Consider the following 24228-nt stretch of genomic DNA (forward strand, 5'->3'; position numbering starts at 1 on the left):
TCTTGTGACTCCGAAAGTGAAATGTTCTGCTATCGCTGACATTTAATTCCTGATCGTACAATTAAAGAGCACTTCATCCAAAGTTGAAAATCAAAAGCAGTGTCTTCGATAGATGCACTATTATTCTAAAAAAAAAACAATAAATACAAAACAGCAACAGTGTAGTAACAGCAGTAAAGAACAACGAAAGAATTACAACAGCAATAATTAAATAACAGAGCAAAGAAAGACTTCGATAGAAAGGTAACTTAGCAGAGAGACTAGGGACTAGAACTAGAATGGAAGGTCAGGTGGTGTCAGTTTCCGATCTGCAAACCTGTACTTAAAAATGTATAGAGATAATTGCGTAAGGCACTTGCGCTCTCTCTTTGGTTTGACAGCAAGCGCACAATCTCTGTATTTGGTGGACATGGGCATGTGTTTATTATCTTTGACATTTAGTGTAGAGTGTTTTTGTTTATGTATGTCGCAATGACTGAAGTATAAGACTTTGCCGAACATTTGCCGCTTTACACATGTACGTATGTAGTAGTGTTTAGCATGTAGGAGAGAAATAATCAAGAAAATCTGCATAGGTACTGTACTTCTACTGTTTCAATGATAAATTGAGTGTGTTCACTTTGAATGAGTCTTTGTCCTTTTTTGTTACTGTTTTACAGTTCTGCATAAACCTGTAGCGCAACAGGTATTATTTTTATCCAAAAGTGAGAACAGCGATTCACACCTAAAAAACATTTTCATATACATACGATTGTCTCGCATATAAAATGTACAGCCGAATACCGTTAATGCCGTGTGCCTTGTTGCGTCCGTAAAAGCATGCAGAGTCGTGCACACATTAATGTTAATATAAATTTGTTTCCATAATAATACCGATCATCATGGCATTATAAAAGCTTAGTACACGAGCAGATTTACATGTAGAAATATTTAATACTATTTTCCTCCTATCTTTTTTTTTTTATTTTTTTTTTTTAAGTGTGAACGTTCTCACACTTTCCAGTGAAACTCATACGACAACTTATTATGTGATACATATTTTTATGAGACGTGAGGTATAGGATCCAGACAGCGAAACACAATGTGCGCGCTATATTTTATTGGTCTTCAGATTGGATCGACACATTCAATGAATTTTTTATTAAATTAATAATTACTTATAATGTAGAGTGGAATATATTATCGTGAGCTGTACATTGTCGGACACCTAGATAACTGTTTAGAGGCCAGTTGTTTTCATTTATCGAAAATCACTTGGTAAACCTATGGGGTAACATTAGATACAACTAAAATTTACTCATTATAATATAAGCCTAGAGCAAAATCTTAAAAAAATATTTTCGAAAATATCTTACCAAAATATAAAAGTGTTGTACTTTGATGCTACCATTGGATTCAAAAGTATACTGTTCACTTCCTTAACTGTACAATTGTAGAATACCTTAAATGAACAACTATATATAGGATAAAGGATTCACAGTTAACTCTAGATGCACTTGTATATGGGAAAACAGTCATGCAATACTCAGCAGTGGATAAGGCAAGATCTATGCCATAGACTTATATGTGATATTGAAGACAGTATCATGACTGCATCTTTCAGAATATGATATACATATGGCTTATTGTTGAGTGGTGTTTGGATGTGTGTGGTTCCAGACAGACTGAAGCCTCCACCTCTTCCTCTCCCATCATCCAGCCATAACTCAAAGGAGATCTCTTCCATGATTTCAGACATCACTTAGCTGTTTTTACTGTGTTCCATGCATCCACTTGATATCATTGAGCCCTCTCCTGGATTCTTCCAGTGCAGCTTTTGTGTTGCCAAGGTCTCCAGTGAACCAAGTTATTGGTCTGTATGTTTGAGTATTGCCTTGCCATGTGAGTAGTCTATTTCCATTCTAGCTGGTAACTCTCTCAGAGATGTTTTTTATCCAAAGTATTCTCCTGATGACCTCGTTCATAATCTGGTTCCTGGGGCAGATGCCCAGTACCTGTCTCTCCATTGACCTTTGCACACACGATAAATTTTTAGCACTCCTTTTACAGAGCAGATGTTTCTACATCATAAGTTATTACTGGTAGGACACAGGTATTCTACACTTTAGTGCTTAGGTTCAGTGGAATGTCCTTTTTGGTCTGGATGGAGTGAAGCTTTGTGAATGTTATTATTTGTGGAATTTCTGGATTTTTGTTGACATTCCATAGCTAAAGTTTATGATGAAGGCAGATTTCTTCAGGAAGACTTCAATAGCTTCACATGTTCAATTTTAACTGGTTTCATTCCCAGATAAGGTTCTTTTGTTGTCCCTGTACCCATCTCCAAACCAGCTGCTGCAGAGGCAACTTCCAGTTGTTGAATCACAGTTGTTCATTCTGTTAAGTCTTCAGTTATGACCATGATGTCAATAGCAAATTAGAAATGCTTCAGTGACTGACCATCGATTTTGATCCCTCTACAGGCCCAGTCAAAATTTTTGAATACTTAGATCTTCCTTGGCTAGAGAAAGCAGTTTAAAAAAAATCACCATCCACTGCTACCATGGACATTGTGTGTTCACAAATATGTTTTAAGAGATACTTAGTAATTTACACTGCCATTTCTAAGGGCTTTCATTACTGTTCGCTTCTCCACTGAATCAAATGCCTTATAATAGTAAACTAATGCAAGACATGTGTTGTTGCAGTAGAAATAGAGATCCAGTTGTTGTTCTTATGAGTTGATTGGCTACAAACTTTATTAGTTGCTTATAAAGATGTGCGAAAAGACTCACGGAATGGTAAATCTCAAGATTTTCTCTCTCTCTCCCTTCTTCAATGGTATTATTACTTTAATAGCCCAATTCCGCATGTTTGGTATCTTCTGACAAAGTCAGTATGCTTATTTGTGAATATGTTTACATCTTCTAGCAGATCTTAATCTCCTAGTTTCAGCATTTCACTTGTTATTTTATCTTCTTCTGGAACATTCTTGTTTTTAATTTGGGTTTGGGTAACAGATGATATACTTGTACAGATTGGCTAGAAACTTCGTCAGTTGGGTTATAAAGATGTGGAAAGAGACTCACGGGATGGTAAATCTCAAGATTTTCTCTCTCCCCTGTCTTCAACAGTATTGTTACTTTAATAGCATTTTTCCACATGAAGATTTTTTTGAAGATCCTGTTTTTTTCTTTTTTTATGTGCTTCATAATGTTGCTGGCATGAGTAAAAACACTCATGGATGGATTTTATTTGTTTTTTATAGTTATCAGTGATATATGAACAACTACTTCTAATGAAAATGCTGGGACTACTGAAAGTTGCTATTCCACGAGTGTGCATTGACCTGTTTCCTCATCAAGGTGGTGAACACCTATATTTCAAGCATATACAATATGGTGGCCATGACACCATTCATTACACTCACAAACAAATGTAAATAACATGATGTTGTTGTTGTGGTCTTCAGTCCTGAGACTGGTTTGATGCAGCTCTCCATGCTACTCTACCCTGTGCAAGCTTCTTCATCTCCCAGTACCTACTCCAACTTGCATCCTTCTGAATCTGCTTAGTGTATTCATCTCTTGGTCTCCCTCTACGATTTTTACCCTCCACGCTGCCCTCCATAACTAAATTGGTGATCCCTTGATGCCTCAGAACATGTCCTACCAACCGATCCCTTCTTCTAGTCAAGTTGTGCCACAAACACCTCTTCTCCCCAATTCTATTCAATACCTTCTCATTAGTTATGTGATCTACCATATAATCTTCAGCATTCTCCTGTAGCAGCACATTTAGAAAGCTTCTATTCTCTTCTTATCTAAACTATTTATTGTCCATGTTTCACTTCCATACATGGCTACACTCCATACAAATACTTTCAGAAACGACTTCCTGGCACTTAAATCTATGCTCAGTGTTAACAAATTTCTTCCTTGCCATTACCAGTCTACATTTTATATCCTCTCTACATTGACCATCATCAGTTATTTTGCTCCCCAAATAGCAAAACTCCCTTACTACTTTAAGTGTCTCATTTCCTAATCTAATTCCCTCAGCATCACCCGACTTAATTCGACTACATTCCATTATCCTCATTTTGCTTTTGTTGGTGTTCATCTTATATCCTCCTTCCAAGACATTGTCCATTCCGTTCAACTGCTCTTCCAAGTCCTTTGCTGTCTGACAGAATTACAATGTTATCGGCGGACCTCAAAGTTTTTATTTCTTCTCCATGGTTTTAATACCTACTCCGAATTTTTCTTTTGTTTCCTTTACTACTTGCTCAATATACAGATTGAATAACATCGGGGAGAGGCTACAACCCTGTCTCACTCCCTTCCCAACCACTGCTTCCCTTTCATGTCCCTCAACTCTTATAACAGCCATCCAGCCATCTGGTTTCTGTACAAATTTTAAATAGCCTTAGCTCCCTGTATTTTACCCCTACCACCTTTAGAATTTGAAAGAGAGTATTCCAGTCAACATTGTCAAAAGCTTTCTTTAAGTCGACAAATGCTAGAAACATAGGTTTGCCTTTCCTTAATCTAGCTTCTAAGATAAGTCGTAGGGTCATATTGCCTCCCGTGTTCCAACATTTCTACGGAATCCAAACTAATCTTCCCCGAGGTCGGCTTCTACCAGTTTTTCCATTCGTCTGTAAAGAATTCGCGTTAGTATTTTGCAGCTCTGACTTATTAAACTGATAGTTCGGTAATTTTCACATCTGTCAACACCTGCTTTATTTGGGATTGGAATTATTATATTCTTCTTGAAGTCTGTTGGTATTTCGCCTGTCTCATACATTTTGCTCACCAGATGGTAGAGTTTTGTCAGGGCTGGCTCTCCCAAGGCTGTCAGTAGTTCTAATGCAATGTTGTCTACTCCTGGGGCCTTGTTTTGACTCAGGTCTTTCAGTGCTCTGTCAAACTCTTCACACAGTATCATATCTCCCATTTCATCTTCATCTACATCCTCTTCCATTTCCATAATATTGCCCTCAGGTACATCGCCCCTGTATAGACCCTCTATATACTCTTTCCACCTTTCTGCTTTCCCTTCTTTGCTTAGAACTGGGTTTCCATCTGAGCTCTTGATATTCATGCAAGTGGTTCTCTTTTCTCCAAAGGTCTCTTTAATTTTCCTGTAGGCAGTATCTATCTTACCCCTCGTGAGCTAAGCCTCTACATCCTTACATTTGTCCTCTAGCCATCCCTGCTTAGCCATTTGGCACTTGCTGTCGATCTCATTTTTGAGACGTTTGTATTTCTTTTTGCCTGCTTCATTTACTGCATTTTTTTATTTTCTCCTTTCATCAGTTAAATTCAGTATCTCTTCTGTTACCCAAGGATTTCTACTAGCCCTCGTCTTTTTATCTACTTGATCATCTGCTGCCTTCACTACTTTATCCCTCAAAGCTACCCATTCTTCTTCTACTGTATTTCTTTCCCCCATTCCTGTCAATTGTTCTGTTATGCTCTCCCTGAAACTCTGTACAACCTCTGGTTCTTTCAGTTTATCCAGGTCCCGTCTCCTTAAATTCCCACCTTTTTGCAGTTTCTTCAGTTTTAATCTACAGTTCATAACCAATAGATTGTGGTCAGAGTCCACATCTGCCCCTGGAAATGTCTTACAATTTAAAACCTGGTTCCTAAATCTCTGTCTTACCATTATATAATGTCTGAAACCTTCTAGTATCTCCAGGGTTCTTACATGTATACAACCTTCTTTCATGATTCTTGAACCAAGTGTTAGCTATGATTAAGTTTGCTCTGTGCAAAATTCTACCAGGCGGCTTCCTCTCTCATTTCTTAGCCCCAATCCATATTCACCTACTACGTTCCCTTCTCTTCCTTTTCCTACTGTCGCATTCCAGTCACCCATGACTATTAAATTTTCATCTCCCTTCACTACCTGAATAATTTCTTTTATCTCCTCATACATTTCTTCATCATCTGCAGAGCTTGTTGGCATATAAACTTGTACTACTGTAGTAGGCGTGGGCTTCGTGTCTATCTTGGCCACAATAATGCGTTCACTATGCTGTTTGTAGTTGCTTGCCCACACTCCTAGTTTCCTATTCATTATTAAAGCTACTCCTGCATTACCCCTATTTGATTTTGTATTTATAACCCTGTATTCACCTGACCAAAAGTCTTGCTCCTCCTGCCACCGAACTTCACTAATTCCCACTATATCTAACTTTAATCTATCCATTTCCCTTTTTAAATTTTCTAACCTACTTGCCTGATTAAGGGATCTGACATTCCATGCTCCAATCCGAGAACGCCAGTTTTCTTTCTCCTGATAACGATGTCCTCTTGAGTAGTCCGCGCCTGGAGATTCGAATGGGGACTATTTTACCTCAGGAATATTTTACCCAAGAGGACACCATCATAATTTAATCATACTGTAAAGCTGCATGCTCTCGGGAAAAATGATGGCTGTAGTTTCCCCTTGCTTTCAGCCGTTCCCAGTACCACAACAGCAAGGCCGTTTTGGTTAGTGTTACAAGGCCAGATCATTCAATCAGCCAGACTGTTGCCCCTGAAACTACTGAAAAGGCCGCTGCCCCTCTTCAGTAACCACACGTGTGTCTGGCCTCTCAACAGATACCCCTCCATTGTGGTTGCACCTACAGTACGGCTATCTGTATCATTGAGGCATGCAAGCCTCCCCACCAACGGCAAGGTCCATGGTTCATGGGGAAGGTAAATAACATATGAAGTATTTAACTCCAGCAATAAATGAAACCAACAGGACAACCATGGGAAGTGGGGGGTGTAGAGTGGGAACAAACTAAATATACAACAACAAGAATAATGACGCCTTTCCAAAACAAATATCATATTAATATTGTCAAATCCATTATCCAAACCTTCACTTATCCTAACAATGTAAAACAAAATACACAGTATAACAAACCAAAACTCACTCACATAATTAATGTCAAAAATGTGACATAACCAATGATAATAAACCAATACCCCACAATATGTACCAACTACAGTCCAACACAGTTAACAATCACTTACAAGAAAAACCCTGAAATCCATGAAAACTTGGAGTCATTACCTATTTCAGTATACATAAACAACTATAAACATAAATATACATACCATGCATACTGCTGCAGCTAAGATGGATTTATAACTGTTAAAACACAATTGATAATGTTCTTAGTGCAGGATATAGTTAAAGATAAATTACATAAAGCAAAAAGTAATAGCTGAAAGGACAACAGTGACATGCTGGATGTCAGAATTGAGGATGATATAGTAAAATAACAGGCAGAACTGTACCATGTAGGCAACAAGAGTATATATGACAGTCAAAGAATTAAAATCTTTAGAAACATATTGCTCAGGATGAAAGAGGAAAAAAAAAGAGTTTTCCAATAATGTAACCCTTTTTCATCAAACATTGGCTTGAAATTGTGGAAGTAATTTCTGAAACTGTATATCCTGGACATTATGTTGTTTATAAGTAAGGTATGGACACTAGGAAAACTATGAACATTTGTACTGTGATGGTCCAGAAGGATGTAAAAAATTAAGTGGACAAGTATGGTGCAAAATTGTGAGTTGTTAAAAAGAATAGGGGTGAAATAGTCCTGGAATAGTATACCGACATTTGGTCCAGTATGTATGCAGATATAATAATTTAATAATAACAGGAAAAGGGGGAGAACTGGCATTAAATCAAGTTTGAAGGTAAATTAATATTCAACAAAAGGGAAAAAGGACAATAAATGGAAAGGAATTCTCCTTGTATTCCATTAGTGAAACTAGAATTAAAATTAACATTATTTCTATGATCAGATGTGGCCAAGTGGGTGTCAGACTATAAATCTGAAGGTTGGGGTTCTACTTTGTCAGTCAGTGGCTTTTTTCTGTCATTTATCACTTGTTTCAAGTATGGCAATGTTTTCAGTGTGAAAAATGCTGAATCTCACTGTGGATCAGAGTCTATATTAAACTGTAGGTTCATTCCCCTGTAATTGGAAGTGAGTTATTGCTACTCACTGTAAAGATGTCATGTTGCGTTGCAGACAGGCACAATGAAAGGACTGTTATACACTAAACTTTTGGTGAAAGTCTTCTTAAAAAAAAAAAAAAAAAAAAAAAAAAAAACACACACACACACACACACACACACACACACACACACACACACACACACACACAGTCATTCACATTCACACAAGCAGGCACATCTCACACACATGAGCACTACCTACAGCTGCTCAGGCAACACTGAAAGTTGCCGGCCGCGGTGGTCTAGCGGTTCTGGCACTGCAGTCCGGAACCGCGGGACTGCTACAGTCGCAGGTTCGAATCCTGCCTCGGGCATGGGTGTGTGTGATGTCCTTAGGTTAGTTAGGTTTAAGTAGTTCTAAGTTCTATGGGACTTATGACCTAAGATGTTGAGTCCCATAGTGCTCAGAGCCATTTGAACCAACACTGCAAGTCTGCAACTGTTGTGTTCAGTGCACCAGTTGCAGAGTTGCAGTTTGGCCAGAGTGGCTGGAGATAGCAGTTATGTGTACCCACTTGCTTGGATGTTGTGTGTGTTTTCCTTTCTTTTCCAAAGAAGGCTTTGGCTAAAAGCTTAGTATGTAACAGTCTTTTCATTGTGCCTGTCTGCAACTGTGTTCCAGTTCCATCTTCATGATGAATAACAACCTATTGTTTCCTCCCTCTCCCCCCCTTCCCCCCTCTCCCCTACCCCCCTGCTTCCCTCTGCCCCCCTCTTTCCATCCCTACCCCCTCCCTACTGTCCATCTTTGCCCCCAAGTAGTAACATTAAAAAATAATTGGGGAGAAGAGGAGTTTGTGGCACAACTTGACAAGAAGAAGGGACCAGTTGATAGGACATGTACTGAGGCATCAAGGGATCACAAATTTAGCATTGGAGGCCAGCGTGGAGGGCAAAAACCGTAGAGGGAGACCAAGAGATGAAGACACTAAGCAGATTCAGAAGGATGTAGGTTGCAGTAGGTACTGGGAGATGAGGAAGCTTGCACAGGATAGAGTAGCATGGAGAGCTGCATCAAACCAGTCTCAGGACTGAAAACCACAACAACAACAGTAACATTAATATAAAGGAGATGGAAAAACATCAGAGCCTTATGAGACTTTAATATATGGTTCTCATTTAGAAATTCTGCAGACTAAGAATTTTTACACCATCATATCAATATAAACTACTCATAATAGGTACCATGTACCTCCACTGTATGCACTGTAGCGAACTTGGATCCTCCTTGGTTTGCTGTCCACAATGTGGTTGAGACATTAAAGCCTGTTCCACTGTTGGACAATGGCTGTCCTGAGCTAAACCATGAGTTCATGTCAGCAGATACTGCAAGCCATGTGCTCCTTAGAAACTGGTTCCTGATCTGTATGATGGTGTTTTTACTCATACTTCTAATGGGCACTCTGTCACAGATGTCACAAGCCATGCCCCCTCTGCGGGCCATAACAGTGGAGCCATCCACTTTACGAAACAGCTTCTGCCACTTAACCAAGTACCCAACAACGAAAAATCACTTTGTATGGCTTAGTGTGAAGAAGAATTGTAAGCTCTGGAATTGTGTGTACTTTCTGTGACACAATATTAAGGTATTATGCCACACTCAGCCACACCTAGGTCACTTCCAAGTCCGAAAAGGACATTTTCAGAATGTGCATGCCTATCTCATGGGTCCACTACTTATCTCCAATGGCTATTGGTAGATCCTGTCAGCGACCAACTGCATCACTTGATGGGTAGAAGCGGTATCGCTTTAGGACATTACAGCACTAATCCATTTCAAACAGAATATCATCCACAGAGCAATGGACTCACTGTGCAGTGGTGTCACACCTTAAAAAGTCTCATGTGCCACAGCGGAATCTGGACAGAGGCACTGGCATGGGTACTCCTGAGAGTGTATATGGCCTACAGATGCAATGCTGGGGCATCAGTTGCTGAAATTTTAAACAGCAAAGTACACTCACTGCCCACTGACTGTATTCCAAGAATCATCGACTATGCCTCCTGACTTGCCCGACTTTGTTTTGCGAGTAAACCACCACGTCTCCCACTTTCCTGTACCACCTTCCCTTCCTCATTCTGCACCTAAGGTATTCCACCAGAAGGCTCTAAAAGACTATGAATTTGTGATGTTACACAATGACACAATCCAACCAGCTTGGCAACCTCCATACACAAAAATAAATATATGAATTAACTGTTCTCTGTTACTGAAATACATAAAGTACTAACTTGTGAGACAGGAAGGTAAGTCAGATCTAATTGAACCCATAATTCAGCAACCGAATGGAATGTAAAACACAGATATGAATTATGAAAAAGACTAGTTGTGTACAGACTCTGCAGTAGAAGCTTAGTTTTTATTGGTTCTGTGAAGAGAATGTAGTGAATAAGAGTATCATTTTGGGTATATGTCACTGGAAGTCTCCTGTATGCTTTTTCTAATATAATTGTAAGGTCTCTAGTTAGTTATTAGTTACATGGATCATTTTGCACGATAAATCCTAGTTATGTGTAATGATTCATTTTACATTCACAGCACAAATTAATTTGTAAATATGGCTATGTGCTGAACATTTATAAGATTTATTTATTTATTTTTACAGATGTTAGTAATTCCTACCCACCACCTCTTACACAATTCAATAATAGCAGTCCTATGGAATAGGAGTTGTCAAGGAAAAACTTCTTCAGTTTTCAAATTTTACTTTGCTGCCTGTCAGGCTTTCACGGGGTAAGAGAGCAAAAAATTTAGTTGCAGCATTGTGCACTAGAGATGGGGGATCCGCTCTTGAACTAATTCATAGAGTTGAATCTTTCAAAGGAGTGAACAATCAGTGATTCAGAAAAAAAGAACGGTAGCTCCAAACGTTTCCCACGGCAGAGAGAGAGAGAGAGAGAGAGAGAGAGAGAGAGAGAGAGAGAGAGAGACGGAGCATATCAGCAGCGCCTCTGCTGGTCAGAGCACAGTGCACGCCACACAACACAGCCAGCGCCGGCCTCTGCCCTGCTTCTACCTTGGCTGCCTGCATTGTGCAGTGCTCCATTGGATTTTGTGTTTCACATATGCCGTGCCGTCTCTGTGCGTCGTCTGCCGCGTGCAGTGTCGCACTCTGTCGGCGATCATTTCAGTCGCACGTCCTGCCCTCTGGGCAGCTGATGCGAGCAACAGGACAGAGAGCCACCTAGCGGATAACATAGGAACTACTTGCAACAACCTGCTCGCAAGGGAACGGACGATTTGTCTCGGAGCGGGTGAGTTCACCGCTCCCCCCCACCCTCGGAACTCGCCCGTTCAACGCTCACCCCACCGTCTCGACTCTAGCCAGAGCATTGAGCAAAGCGACTCAGGTGTCACTCTGGTCGCTGCGGTCTCAGCTCACGCAGTAATACAGCTCGACCTACTCGACTCAGCGCCTCTGCATCGGAGTTCGTCCCTACTGGATATTGTTCTTTGTAGTAATACCGCTATGTATATTACATTATTATGTTATGTATACATCAATTGTTTTTATTTTATTTTTATTTGTTTAAACTGATTAGATTAGGTTCCTGATGACTCCTCTTACTATAGGATTTTTATTATGGACACTCGAATTTACGCTTTAATTATGAGCGAACCGATAAATGTATCGCAAAATGTGATACACCAATATTTTCCTTGTTTTATTCTGCGTAAGGCTATATGCAGCACTTTTGTTTTACAGTCAAATTTATATTTTGCGATTTTAGGCGTCTTCGGAAGGAAACGTTCACTTTAAAAATATATGGCTTGGGATGTATTTGTATGAGGTTAATGAAATTTTAATACATTATAGCCAAATATATTGTTAATGTAAATCTCAAGTTACGAAATTTTCCGATCACCCAAAAAACCACGATAGTGCAAAATAAATCAATAATCTAAAACTTTGTCATATCGTGGAAATTTCAATAAACAATACAAAATTCGTACTCATTATCTGTGTTCAAGATCAAAATACAGGTATAGTACTGGAATAAACCAAGTTTAAAGGGCAATGTGCCTTCCATTTATTTTCTACTGTAAATGAGTGGTGAGTCATGAAAAAGAGCTAATTCATTTCAGGGAGTGAACAGTTCTGATCCAATCTCTGAAAAGAACAGTTTTGCCCATCTCTATTGTGCACCCCTTCTTTTTGCTAAAGAGATCCTTAAAGTGGAGTAATGAATGTCATTACTTATGCAGATCATTGTTCTTCTTGAACTGCAGAGGATTCTTTACTACAGACTTCATGAAAGAATGAATATATTGTGAAGCAGTAGTCAGAATACCCACCTCCTTAAACAGATGACTAGCAGATGATTGTTGATGAGCATCACACATTATTCTTACAACATGTTCTTGAGCAGTGAAGACTCTTTCCGAAAGATTAAACAATGGCAACTCCAGGTTGGAAAATCAATAATCTCGGAAAAGATAGATTGTTACTTATCGTAAAGATGACACGTTAAGTTGCAGACAGGTAGAATAAAAAGACACTTACACATAAGCTTTCAGCCACAGCTTTCATCAGGAAAAGAAGGAGAAACACACACCATTCTGTCACACAAGCAAGCACACTTCACGCACATATGACCACCAACTCCGGCAGTTTTGGCATTTTGGTCTTTATAGTGAGTTTCTTAAAGATGAGCTACCCCCAGAACATTATTCCATATGATATTATTGTATGAATATATGTCAACTTATTGATTTGTGTCTCTCCGAGATTTGCAGTGACTCTTAAGTGCAAATTTGGCTGAACTACGTTGTTTTGAGTTCCAAAATATGTTTTTTTCCAGTTTGAATTCTCACTTGCATTTCATTTTGTACTTATGAAAGCACACATTGTACTGTAGACTTCTTAAGATAAGCTGTGTTTTATTCTTAATATTACTTACACCCATCACCCTTTGTTAATGTGTTGAAAGCAATATTCGTGATAGTTATTAATGTAGCATTAAGCGGTGTCTTTTCGTATCAGTGTTACTAAATATGATGATATCTAATTCTGCTTTTTTTGTATTTCAAAACTAAGTTTTTAAATATGTTATTTTAGGTGCATATGAACAGTTCTATAACTGATATCAAGTTCAGGGTGAGAAATGCCACGTATAAAACAACATATTCCACATTCTCAAGGAAAGAACCAGAGTTTAAGTGTTCTTACAGTATGTACAGCACATCAAATACAAGGCTAAGTCCATCATTAAATGTAAGTTAAGCAACATTCTTCAAACAGAGTAATCTATCTTTTTTTGCCTTATAATGTAGAAGGCATAGGAAATAAAATGGATGCTTTGGAATCATTTATCACAGGAGTGGTTCCACATTTAATAGTTGTTACAGAACACCAGAAATAAATAGATAAATTTTGTACTTTGAAATTAGAATTCTATAACCTAGCAACAACTGTAGAGCATATAATAAAAGTGATGGTGTTGCCATTTACTTGAGAAAAAGTAAAGTCAGAAAACTGAATTTGTCCTTTTGGAGATCTAAGCATCAAAACTTTCTTTGACTGTCAGGAAAGCAAATGTTTTAAAGATTGTTTCCTACCTTATGGGGCTAAAGATCTACTAGACTAATATCCACTAGAATAGTTAACACACATAATAGTTCAGTAGATCATGTTATAACAAATTATGACCACATCACCTCAGAAGACATAATAAATAATCACTTCTCAGGCCATTAGGTCAGACACTGGTGCTCAAATGCAATACTGTAGTCAAAAGAAGAGAAATGTGAGAGCACAAGAGAATACTATCTGTGCAAACAACATGGCTGTGCTAAGATATTGTTTACATCAGGAATCTTATGAATCAGTAATTAATTCCCTTGGGGTAACAATTAATGGAACGTGTTTTTAGAAGTTCTGACTGTGCACATTAAAAACAAGTGAGTATTCATGAAAATCTAAAATCTAAACCTGTGTGGTTAGATGTTAAAACAAAAGATCTGAAAGAAAAAATGAAAAACATGTATAGCCTGCACAGACTGTCTGACTCTTTGTTAGATAAAGAACTCTACAAGCAGTGCAAATATCAGTTGTGTAAGGAAGGCAGGAGGTTAAAAGCAGAAGTATGAGCCAACAAGTCTGAAGCTCAAATAATGTTTCAAAGTCTTGCTGTTCAGCTATAAATGAAATCGGAAACACTGCAACAGAAACTAGAATTAATAGTGTAGGATTAACCATGAATAATGACTTTTCTAATCTCCTAGTTGGTAATATTTTTAGTAATTACTTTATAGAGTTTACTTTAAAGAGACTGTCAAAAATGATGTCTGCATGAACCTGGATGCACAGCTTGCATTTTATTTCAATAACGAACATAAATGGTGTGCAGTGGTTATGGTATACATTGACGACATTCTGCACCTTATTGATAGCCTCTTAAATGACAATTCAATAGGATTAGGCGAAATTTCTTCCTACTGTTAAAGAAATGTAAACATAAGCAAGTGAAACCATTAGTTCATCTATTAAACTGTATTTTCTGACAAGGTGAAACTGACTGTAGTTAAACCATTACACAAAAGGGGAAATAAAGTATGTTAATAAATACAGACCTATTGCCCTAATCTCAGCATTCAACAAAAAGAAAATAATGTTAAAAGGAATCTTGGAACATTACAACAATGCTGACATATTAGCAGATTTCCAGCATTTTAGTGCTGTATCAGCAGCAGTACAATTTGTCCTTTGTGTACTTCAAAAAATAAATGAAAAGTCCCAAACAGCAGGGGAATTCCTGGCCTCTTAAAAGCTTTTGATGAAAAAAAATTGTGCTGGATCGAGACTCGAACCTGGATTTCGCACTTTACGTGAGCAGTCGCCGTAACCACTTCAGCTATTTGAGGATGCTTTCCATCCAACCCAACTTCCCAACTTGTCTCAAACTACTTATCACCCAATTGCAGTTGATGTCAGAAATTTTTTCATTTCATCTTGTATACACTCCTGGAAATGGAAAAAAGAACACATTGACACCGGTGTGTCAGACCCACCATACTTGCTCCGGACACTGCGAGAGGGCTGTACAAGCAATGATCACACGCACGGCACAGCGGACACACCAGGAACCGCGGTGTTGGCCGTCGAATGGCGCTAGCTGCGCAGCATTTGTGCACCGCCGCCGTCAGTGTCAGCCAGTTTGCCGTGGCATACGGAGCTCCATCGCAGTCTTTAACACTGGTAGCATGCCGCGACAGCGTGGACGTGAACCGTATGTGCAGTTGACGGACTTTGAGCGAGGGCGTATAGTGGGCATGCGGGAGGCCGTGTGGACATACCGCCGAATTGCTCAACACGTGGGGCGTGAGGTCTCCACAGTACATCGATGTTGTTGACAGTGGTCGGCGGAAGGTGCACGTGCCCGTCGACCTGGGACCGGACCGCAGCGACGTACGGATGCACGCCAAGACCGTAGGATCCTACGCAGTGCCGTAGGGGACCGCACCGCCACTTCCCAGCAAATTAGGGACACTGTTGCTCCTGGGGTATCGGCGAGGACCATTCGCAACCGTCTCCATGAAGCTGGGCTACGGTCCCGCACACCGTTAGGCCATCTTCCGCTCACGCCCCAACATCGTGCAGCCCGCCTCCAGTGGTGTCGCGACAGGCGTGAATGGAGGGACGAATGGAGACGTGTCGTCTTCAGCGATGAGAGTCGCTTCTGCCTTGGTGCCAATGATGGTCGTATGCGTGTTTGGCGCCGTGCAGGTGAGCGCCACAATCAGGACTGCATACAACCGAGGCACACAGGGCCAACACCCGGCATCATGGTGTGGGGAGCAATCTCCTACACTGGCCGTACACCACTGGTGATTGTCGAGGGGACACTGAATAGTGCACGGTACATCCAAACCGTCATCGAACCCATCGTTCTACCATTCCTAGACCGGCAAGGGAACTTGCTGTTCCAACAGGACAATGCACGTCCGCATGTATCCCGTGCCGCCCAACGTGCTCTAGAAGGTGTAAGTCAACTACCCTGGCCAGCAAGATCTCCGGATCTGTCCCCCATTGAGCATGTTTGGGACTGGATGAAGCGTCGTCTCACGCGGTCTGCACGTCCAGCACGAACGCTGGTCCAACTGAGGCGCCAGGTGGAAATGGCATGGCAAGCCGTTCCACAGGACTACATCCAGCATCCCTACGATCGTCTCCATGGGAGAATAGCAGCCTGCATTGCTGCGAAAGGTGGATATACACTGTACTAGTGCCGACATTGTGCATGCTCTGTTGCCTGTGTCTATGTGCCTGTGGTTCTGTCAGTGTGATCATGTGATGTATCTGACCCCAGGAATGTGTCAATAAAGTTTCCCCTTCCTGGGACAATGAATTCACGGTGTTCTTATTTCAATTTCCAGGAGTGTATGTATGGCTGCGGAATCAAGAATGGTGTCTGTCTTTTTTTCTTTTTCTTTTCCAGATATGCCCGAAAGAACAGACATGTCCAAAGAAAGGACAGACAGCACACTTATATAAGGAATACATTTTGACACACACTTACCAAAAACGTCGATGAGTGGTGTATGTGTGTAATTTGAAGAGAGTTGGTCAGTAATAAGAAATATACATTGTGGTGATCTTCAGGGCTCCATTTTAGGTCCATTGCTATTCATATATCCTGCAAATTACTTCTCATGTTCTCTAGATAATAGACATGTGATCACTATACGTGCCAATGATACATCTGTTATCCGTCGTGCAGAAAGTGAGTCCAGTCTTACTGATGAGATTCAAAATGTTATTGAAAAGGCAGGACCCCACATTGAAAGGAACAATTGAAAAGTTAGCATAAAAAACATTTGTTATCCACTTCAAACTGCATAGTAAAAACAGATGAGGGATTGTGAATGATCAGATTCTGTGAAAAAAAAAAAAAAAAAAAAACTGTTTGGAATGTAAATTCTTGGGTTTTTATATAGATGACAGACTCTTATGAAAGGAATAAGTTGACCATGTTTGCAAAAAATAATGTCCAGTCTGTGTATGAGGTGATAATCACCACACCTTAAACCCTAAGGACTGTATATTTTGGATTAGTATATTTTTCCTTGTTGTGTGGCATAGTACTGTGGGGGCAGTATCTACCATAGTAATGTGAAAAGGGCTTTCATACTGCAGAAGAGAGCCTTGAGGATCATAACAAGAGTGAACCAAGGAACATCTTGAAAATGCCTAGTTATCAGTTCCAGTACTGTCACCGATTATGCAGTGTATATGCTTAGAAACCTTTATGCAAGTGAAAGAAGACACAAACGTCAAAACCAGGAATAATGAAGTTACTAATAAAGTTCACAACCCTGACATAAGACATTCATATGGTTATCGGAACATTAACTTCAACAGCAAAAAGCTCATTTATCAAAGGAGCTGTTGTTCATAATTGGCTACCAAATGATCTTAAGTGGTTGACAAGAAATACTTTTCAAAAGTGACTTATGTAGTGGATTATCCATAAATGCCTGTATTATGTGAATTTAAAGTGAATTATAAGTAGGCAACACTCCTGTTCTGGAAATAAGCATAGTACTAAATTCCATATTAAACCAACTCTGCACTACAGAATTAATTATTGCCCTACTGCTGCTGGTAAACCTTTCAGTGAACAAGGTTGTGATCCACAAAACTCTCTGTCCCTAATGTTTTGTTCAGAACTCCACTGGACATCTTCAGAGGTGTTGCTCCCTTCACTGAGTCTTGCCAACTGATGGATCAGATATCTGAGAGCAACATATATACTGTAGAAAAGGAGGCATGACTGGAGTTATATGTTACAGGCAGGGATGATCCTTGTCAAAGGTAAAACATAACTATCAGTTGTTGTCTTGCCAAAGACAAAGTCCATATGTCATTTAGTTTCATGCTCTCTTCTTTCCTATTAAAATTAACCATATATTTATATATTTCAATAGCTTCTCGACGTAATAGTTAGTCATTGTAGATACAATTTTTGTTTCAGAAAACTTCAGTTTGTCATTTCATGGCAGAAGAGAGTGCTGTGCTACATCTAACTGGTGTGTTTTCCCTAGCTGGCAAATACTTTTGTGTTCCTTCAGCCATGTGTTCTTGAATAGCATGCTCTGCTACAGCCGATTGGTCTGTTTTCCCTAGTCGGCAAATACTTTTGTGTTCCTTTTGCCATGTCTTCATTCTACTCTCGGTTGTTCCAGTATAAACTTTACCACATGTATACAGAATTTTATATACGTCACATGCTGAAAGAGGAGAACATTTACCCTTTACAGATCAGAGGGCTTGACCTATTTTCTTTGTTGGTCTAAAAACCAGTCTAATGCCATGTTTCTGTAAAATCTTTCCAATCTGATCTGCTACGTTTTTAATGTGTTTCATGCTTGTCCTTTAGCTTTCCATTATTTGGTCATAGAATTCTGTTTTCTTCTTTCCTTGAGTAGCCATTATTCTTGAAAGCCTGCTTCACATATGTTAATTTGGTGTCTAGGTATTCCAGCATGCAAATCCTTTTGGCTTTATCAACAACACTTTTAATGACACTTTCCGTTTGTTGTAGATGGTGATACGAGTTCTCCTGTAAATCTCTGTCCGCGTGTGTTGGCTTTTCGAAAACCTTATCTTCTCATAACTATAAGATCCAAGAAAGGTATTTTGTTGTCATTTTCTATTTCCATGGTGAACTGGATTTTATTTAGAAAACCAAAGAATTCATCCAAACCTTTTTTACCATGTGACCAGACCACGAATGTGTTATCCACAAACTGATACCATCGAGATTGTTTTTTATTTGCATTTTATAAAGCTGGCTTCACATTTCTCCATATAGAAATTAACTATCGCACGACCTAATCTGTTACCAATTGCTACACCATCAAGTTGCTCATAAAACTCACCATTGCATTGGAACTAACTATAAGTAAGACAATGTCTGAAAAGAGCAAACAAATCTACTGGCAAAATATCCACTATAAGAATCATAATTGCATTAATTGGGATCATAGTGAATAAAGCCTCTATGTCAAAACTTGCAAGGCTATCTTCAGGAGCCACTATTAGCCTTTCAATTTTCTCTATAAAATGATGCAAGTCTTACATGTATCAGTCAGTTTTCTCAATGTATGGCTGTAAATGAGTAGCCAGATATCTTGCTATTTCATACATCAAGAATTGATAGCACTAATGATGGGTCTCAGAGGAAGATCAGTTTTATGAATTTTGGGAAGTAGATTACTTTATCAGACTTTACCTACCTTTTTAAATAAAACCGCCTTTTTTGCTGCAACTTAATTTATTTTTCTCAGAAGTGTTTCATCTTTTTCTTACTCTAAGGCATCTCCATTGGAATCTAGAATGATACAGTTTTGTTATCTTTAGATTATCAAACAGTTCACATCACCTTTTTTATGTAAATAAGTAATTACCGCCGGCCGCGGTGGTCTAGCGGTTCTAGGCGCTCAGTCGGGAGCCGTGCGACTGCTACGGTCGCAGGTTCGAATCCTGCCTCGGGCATGGATGTGTGTGATGTCCTTAGGTTAGTTAGGTTTAAGTAGTTCTAAGTTCTAGGGGACTGATGACCACAGCTGTTAAGTCCCATAGTGCTCAGAGCCATTTGAACCATTTGAAGTAATTACCTGCCATTTGTTGGTATCTGCGTTTCCTGTCATCTGGTCTGGAGATTGCACTACCACTTCATTTCTGAAACATAAGCACAATTTTGTATTCAGAAGTTTTTCTTTTACACTGTTTACCACATTTCTCCTCGTCCTTTGTGGTGCAGTATTATTCTTCCGCCACTAGTTATACCTATTTGTTCGAACACTGTGCTCTTAATGACATCAGTATTGCGAGTTCATCATGTGTTCCCACCTGTTTGGTTTTTTTACTTGCATGTTGCCAACCTAACGATGTGCAGTTGAAAACTATCATCTATTAATGGTGTTATATGTTTAGATGTGTGTGTGTTTGGGGGTGGGGGGGGGGTGGTGGTGGGGGGGGGGGGAGGGGGGGGTTGGTTGGTGGTAGTTTGTGTTGTAGTATGAATGTGATAGCTGTTAGAGAGTGATTGAAAGCTTTGGTGATCAGCTGATTTGAGTTTTGGTTTAAATGTCCTGTGGAGGTGATCGTAGACAAGTGAGTGATTGTCATTCAACAGGGTTTTACTTTCTGCTTTGGTTTTTGGTAAGTGGTAATTTTCTTGTGGGGTTAGGAGGTGTAGTTTTTTGTTGATTGTAATTATTTTCATGTCTTCTTCTCTAGCGATTGGTGTGTGGTTATGTTCTCTTAGGTGTTTTGCAAATGTGGAGTGGTTTGTCTCATACTTCAAGGTTCTCATGTGTTCTTTGTAACTGACATCAAATGTTCTGCCTGTTTTTCCTAAGTAACTGCCATCACAAGTGTTACACCGTTGTTGATTATACCTGATTTCTGGTATATGTCTCTGTTTTTTGTCAGTTCTTGGGTGTATTTTTGTATAGATTTGTCTGTTGTTTATGATGTGCTTGTTCCCTGTTGTTGTTGTGTGTTTTTAATGTTGGCTATTTATTTCTGAGTTAGTGTCTGTATGCCATTCTACATCTACATCTATATTTATACTCCGCAAGCCACCCAACAGTGTGTGGCGGAGGGCACTTTACGTGACAGTGTCATTACCTCCCTTTCCTGTTCCAGTCACATATGGTTCGCGGGAAGAACAACTGCCAGAAAGCCTCCGTGCGCACTTGAATCTCTCTAATTTTACATTCGTGATCTCCTCAGGAGGTATAAGTAGGGGGAAGCAATATATTCAATACCTCATCCACAAACGCACCCTCTCGAAACCTGGACAGCAAGCTACACTGTGATGCAGAGCGCCTCTCTTGCAGAGTCTGCCACTTGAGTTTGCTAAATATCTCCATAACGCTATCACGCTTACCAAATAACCCTGTGACGAAACACACCACTCTTCTTTGGATCTTCTCTATCTCCTCTGTCAACCCGACCTGGTACGGATTCCACATTGATGAGCAATACTCAAATATAGGTTGAACGAGTGTTTTGTAAGCCACCTCCTTTGTTGATGGACTACATTTTCTAAGGACTCTCCCAATGAATCTCAACCTGGCACCCGCCTTACCAACAATTAATTTTATATAATCATTCCACTTCAAATCGTTCCGTACCCATATTCCCATATATTCCGCTATCATATAATCGTACAATAAAGGATCCTTCTTTCTATGTATTCGCAATACATTACATTTGTGTATTTTAAGGGTTAGTTGCCACGCCCTGCACCAAGTGCATATCCGCTGCAGATCTTCCTGCATTTCGCTGCAATTTTGTAATGCTGCAACTGCTCTGTATACTACAGCATCATCCACAAAACGCTGCATGGAACTTCTGACTCTATCTACATTGTGTAGCATCTTGTGTTTTCTTTCATATTCTTCTGATTATTCTGTTTAATTGTTATGGTACTGAGTATTTGTGTTTGGTTCTGTTGTATTGTTTGTGGTTTGGTGCTTTCTGCTTTTATTTTACTTTTAATTTTGTTGTTTAGCTGTGTGACTATGTTACTATTGTAACCATTGTTTTGTGCTGTCTGCATTATTGTGTCCAGTTAGTTGTGGTAGTTTTCTTTGGTGAGTGGCACTGTGTTGAGTGTATGGTGCATGTGTAGAAGTGTTGCTTGCTTTTGTGAGAGTGGGTGGTTTGAGGATTGGAGAATGATAATGTCCATTGCTGTGGGTTTATAGTATATTTCAATCATGTGCATATTTTTTGTTTTTTGATTGTTGTATCCAGAAAGTTAATTTCATTATTCTGTTCTTTTTCAATTGTGAATTTTATGTTTTTATGTACCTTGTCGATATCAGTATGTAGTTTTTCAAATTTTGTTTGTGGTTTTCTGTTAAGCAAAGGCTGTCATCCATATACCTGAACCAGTATATGTTCTATTCTTTTGCTACCATTTTTGTGAAAATGATCCAGTCAATGTGGTTTACAAAAATATTTGCTAAGGCTCCTGGAACTGGGGACCCCATTGGTAATCCATCTTGTAAATAAAATTCATTATTGAACTGGAAGTATTTTTGTTCTATTATGAGTTTTACTAATGTGCATATTTCATTAATCTGTTCGTCAGGGAGTTGACTTTAAGTTTTCAGCTTCTTATCAGTGGTTTCTATTGTTTCTGGATACTGGTACGTTGGAATACATGGTTTCTGTATCGAATGAGAGGAGTGTTGCTATGTCTGGGATTTTTATATCTATTATTTGTTATTTAGCTGTGTAGTATTTTTAATGGTTCTGTCTTCACGTACTTTGAAATTATCAGACAGTAATTTTAACACTCATTCTGCAAGCTTGTAAGTTGGGGGATTTTGTGAAATCCATTATTAGCCTCACAGGAAGATTCGGTTTGTATGGATCTTTGGTTGGCGTCAGAGGACAGGTGCAGTGTGATTTATCTGTGTCAGCTTTCTTTTCTCTGTGTTATGCGGTACGACGTTTATATTTTTCAGTGTTTCTTATTTTTGTCTGGAATCTGTTTGTTGGGTCTGAATTTAATTTTTAATGTTATTTTGTAAGATGAATTCATGTAATTTTTCAGTGTATTGTTCTTTGTTTATAAGTACAACTGTGTTCCTCTTGTCTGCTTTTTAAATGGTAATATTTTGATTTTGAATTTTTCTGAGTTTTACAGATTGAGTTTTTGTTGTTTTGTGTTGTTGTGGTTTCATACTGGTTATTATATTATGAGTTTCTTTTATTTTACTAGTTCTCTGGTTAGGAATGAAAGCATCAGTGTCAACATTGGATTAACTAGAGAAACAGTAAAAAAAAAGGAATCCATAATATAATAACAGGTATGAAAACACAACACAAAAGCAACAAAAACACAGAATCTACAAAACTCAGAAAACTTAGGAGAAAACATGAAAATGTTATTTAAAAACAAGACAAGGGAACACAGTAGTACTTATGGACAAAGAACCATACATTGAAAAAATACAATAATTTATCTTACAAAATAACATTAAAAATTAAAATCAGACCCAAGAAACAGATTCCAGACAAAAGTAAGAAACACTCTGAAAAATATAGACATCATACCGGATAACACAGAGAAAAGAAAGCTGACACAGATTAATCCCACTGCACCTGTCCTCTGAAGCCAACCAAAGACGCAAAAACCGACTCTTCCTGTGAGACCAATACTGGATTTCAGAAAATCCCCCACTTAAAAGCTTGCAGGATGCATGTTAAAATTACTGTCTGAAAATTTCAAAGTACATGAAGACAGAACCATTAAAAATACTACAAATCTAATACAACAAATAAAAGATATAAAAATCACAGACATAGCAATCTTCCTCTCATTCGGTATAGAAAGCATGTATTCCAACAAATCAGTACCAGAAACAATAGAAATCACAGGTAAGAACCTGACAACTTATAGTTAACTCCTCATTGAACAGATTAATGAAATACACACATTAATCAAACTCATAACAGAACAAAAATTACTTCCAATTCAATAACAAATTTTATATACAAGAAGATGGATTACCAATGGGATCCCCAATTTCAGGAGCCTTAGCAAGTATTTTTGTAAACTATAATGAACAGATCATTTTCACAAAAATAGTAACAAAAGAATACAACATATTATATTCATTCAGGTATACGGATGACAGCCTTTGCTTAATAGATAAACCACAAACAAAAATTGGAATACTAAATACTGACATCAACAAGGTACATAACAAAATTCAAAATTGTAAAAGAACAGAATAACGAAATTAACTTTCTGGATATAACACTCAAAAAACAAAAAATAAGCATATGTTTGAAATTTACTATAAAACTGCAGCAACAGACATAATCATTCCCCAATCCTCAAACCACCCAGTCTCACAAAAGCAAGCAGTACTTCAACACAACTTCATAGACTCACACAGTGCCACTCACCAAAGAAAACTACCAAAAATAACTGGACCTAATAATGCAGATAGCACAAAACAATGATTATAATAGTAACATAGTCACAAAGCTAAATAACAAAATTTAATGTAAAATAAAAGCAGAAAGCACCAAACCACACATACTCAGAACCATCGCAAAGAAACAGAATAATCAGAAGAATATGAAAGAAAACACAAGATGGTACACAATGACATATAAACACACTCACACATAAAATAACCAACATTTTCAAAAGGCAGAGAACAAACATAGC

The 24228-nt window shown here is 38.7% G+C and overlaps 1 protein-coding gene across 5 annotated transcripts in view; it reads left to right on the top strand.

Moving 5' to 3' along the window:
* Positions 1 to 417: 417 nt before the first annotated feature.
* Positions 418 to 24228, top strand: part of LOC126183384 (uncharacterized) — a 173482-nt gene continuing 149671 nt past the window's right edge. For 2 of the 5 annotated variants that reach the window (XM_049925326.1, XM_049925324.1), the window contains exons 1-2: positions 439 to 575; positions 13080 to 13235. In XM_049925326.1, coding sequence (XP_049781283.1) covers positions 13086 to 13235 — 150 coding nt within the window. In that variant the 5' untranslated portion in view covers positions 439 to 575; positions 13080 to 13085. Of the gene's footprint in view, positions 576 to 13079; positions 13236 to 24228 lie in introns of all 5 variants that reach the window. The other 3 variants (XM_049925325.1, XM_049925329.1, XM_049925327.1) reach the window with 3 other exon arrangements.

The sequence above is a fragment of the Schistocerca cancellata genome, chromosome 4 (genome assembly GCF_023864275.1).
Source record: "Schistocerca cancellata isolate TAMUIC-IGC-003103 chromosome 4, iqSchCanc2.1, whole genome shotgun sequence".
NCBI lineage: Eukaryota > Metazoa > Arthropoda > Insecta > Orthoptera > Acrididae > Schistocerca > Schistocerca cancellata.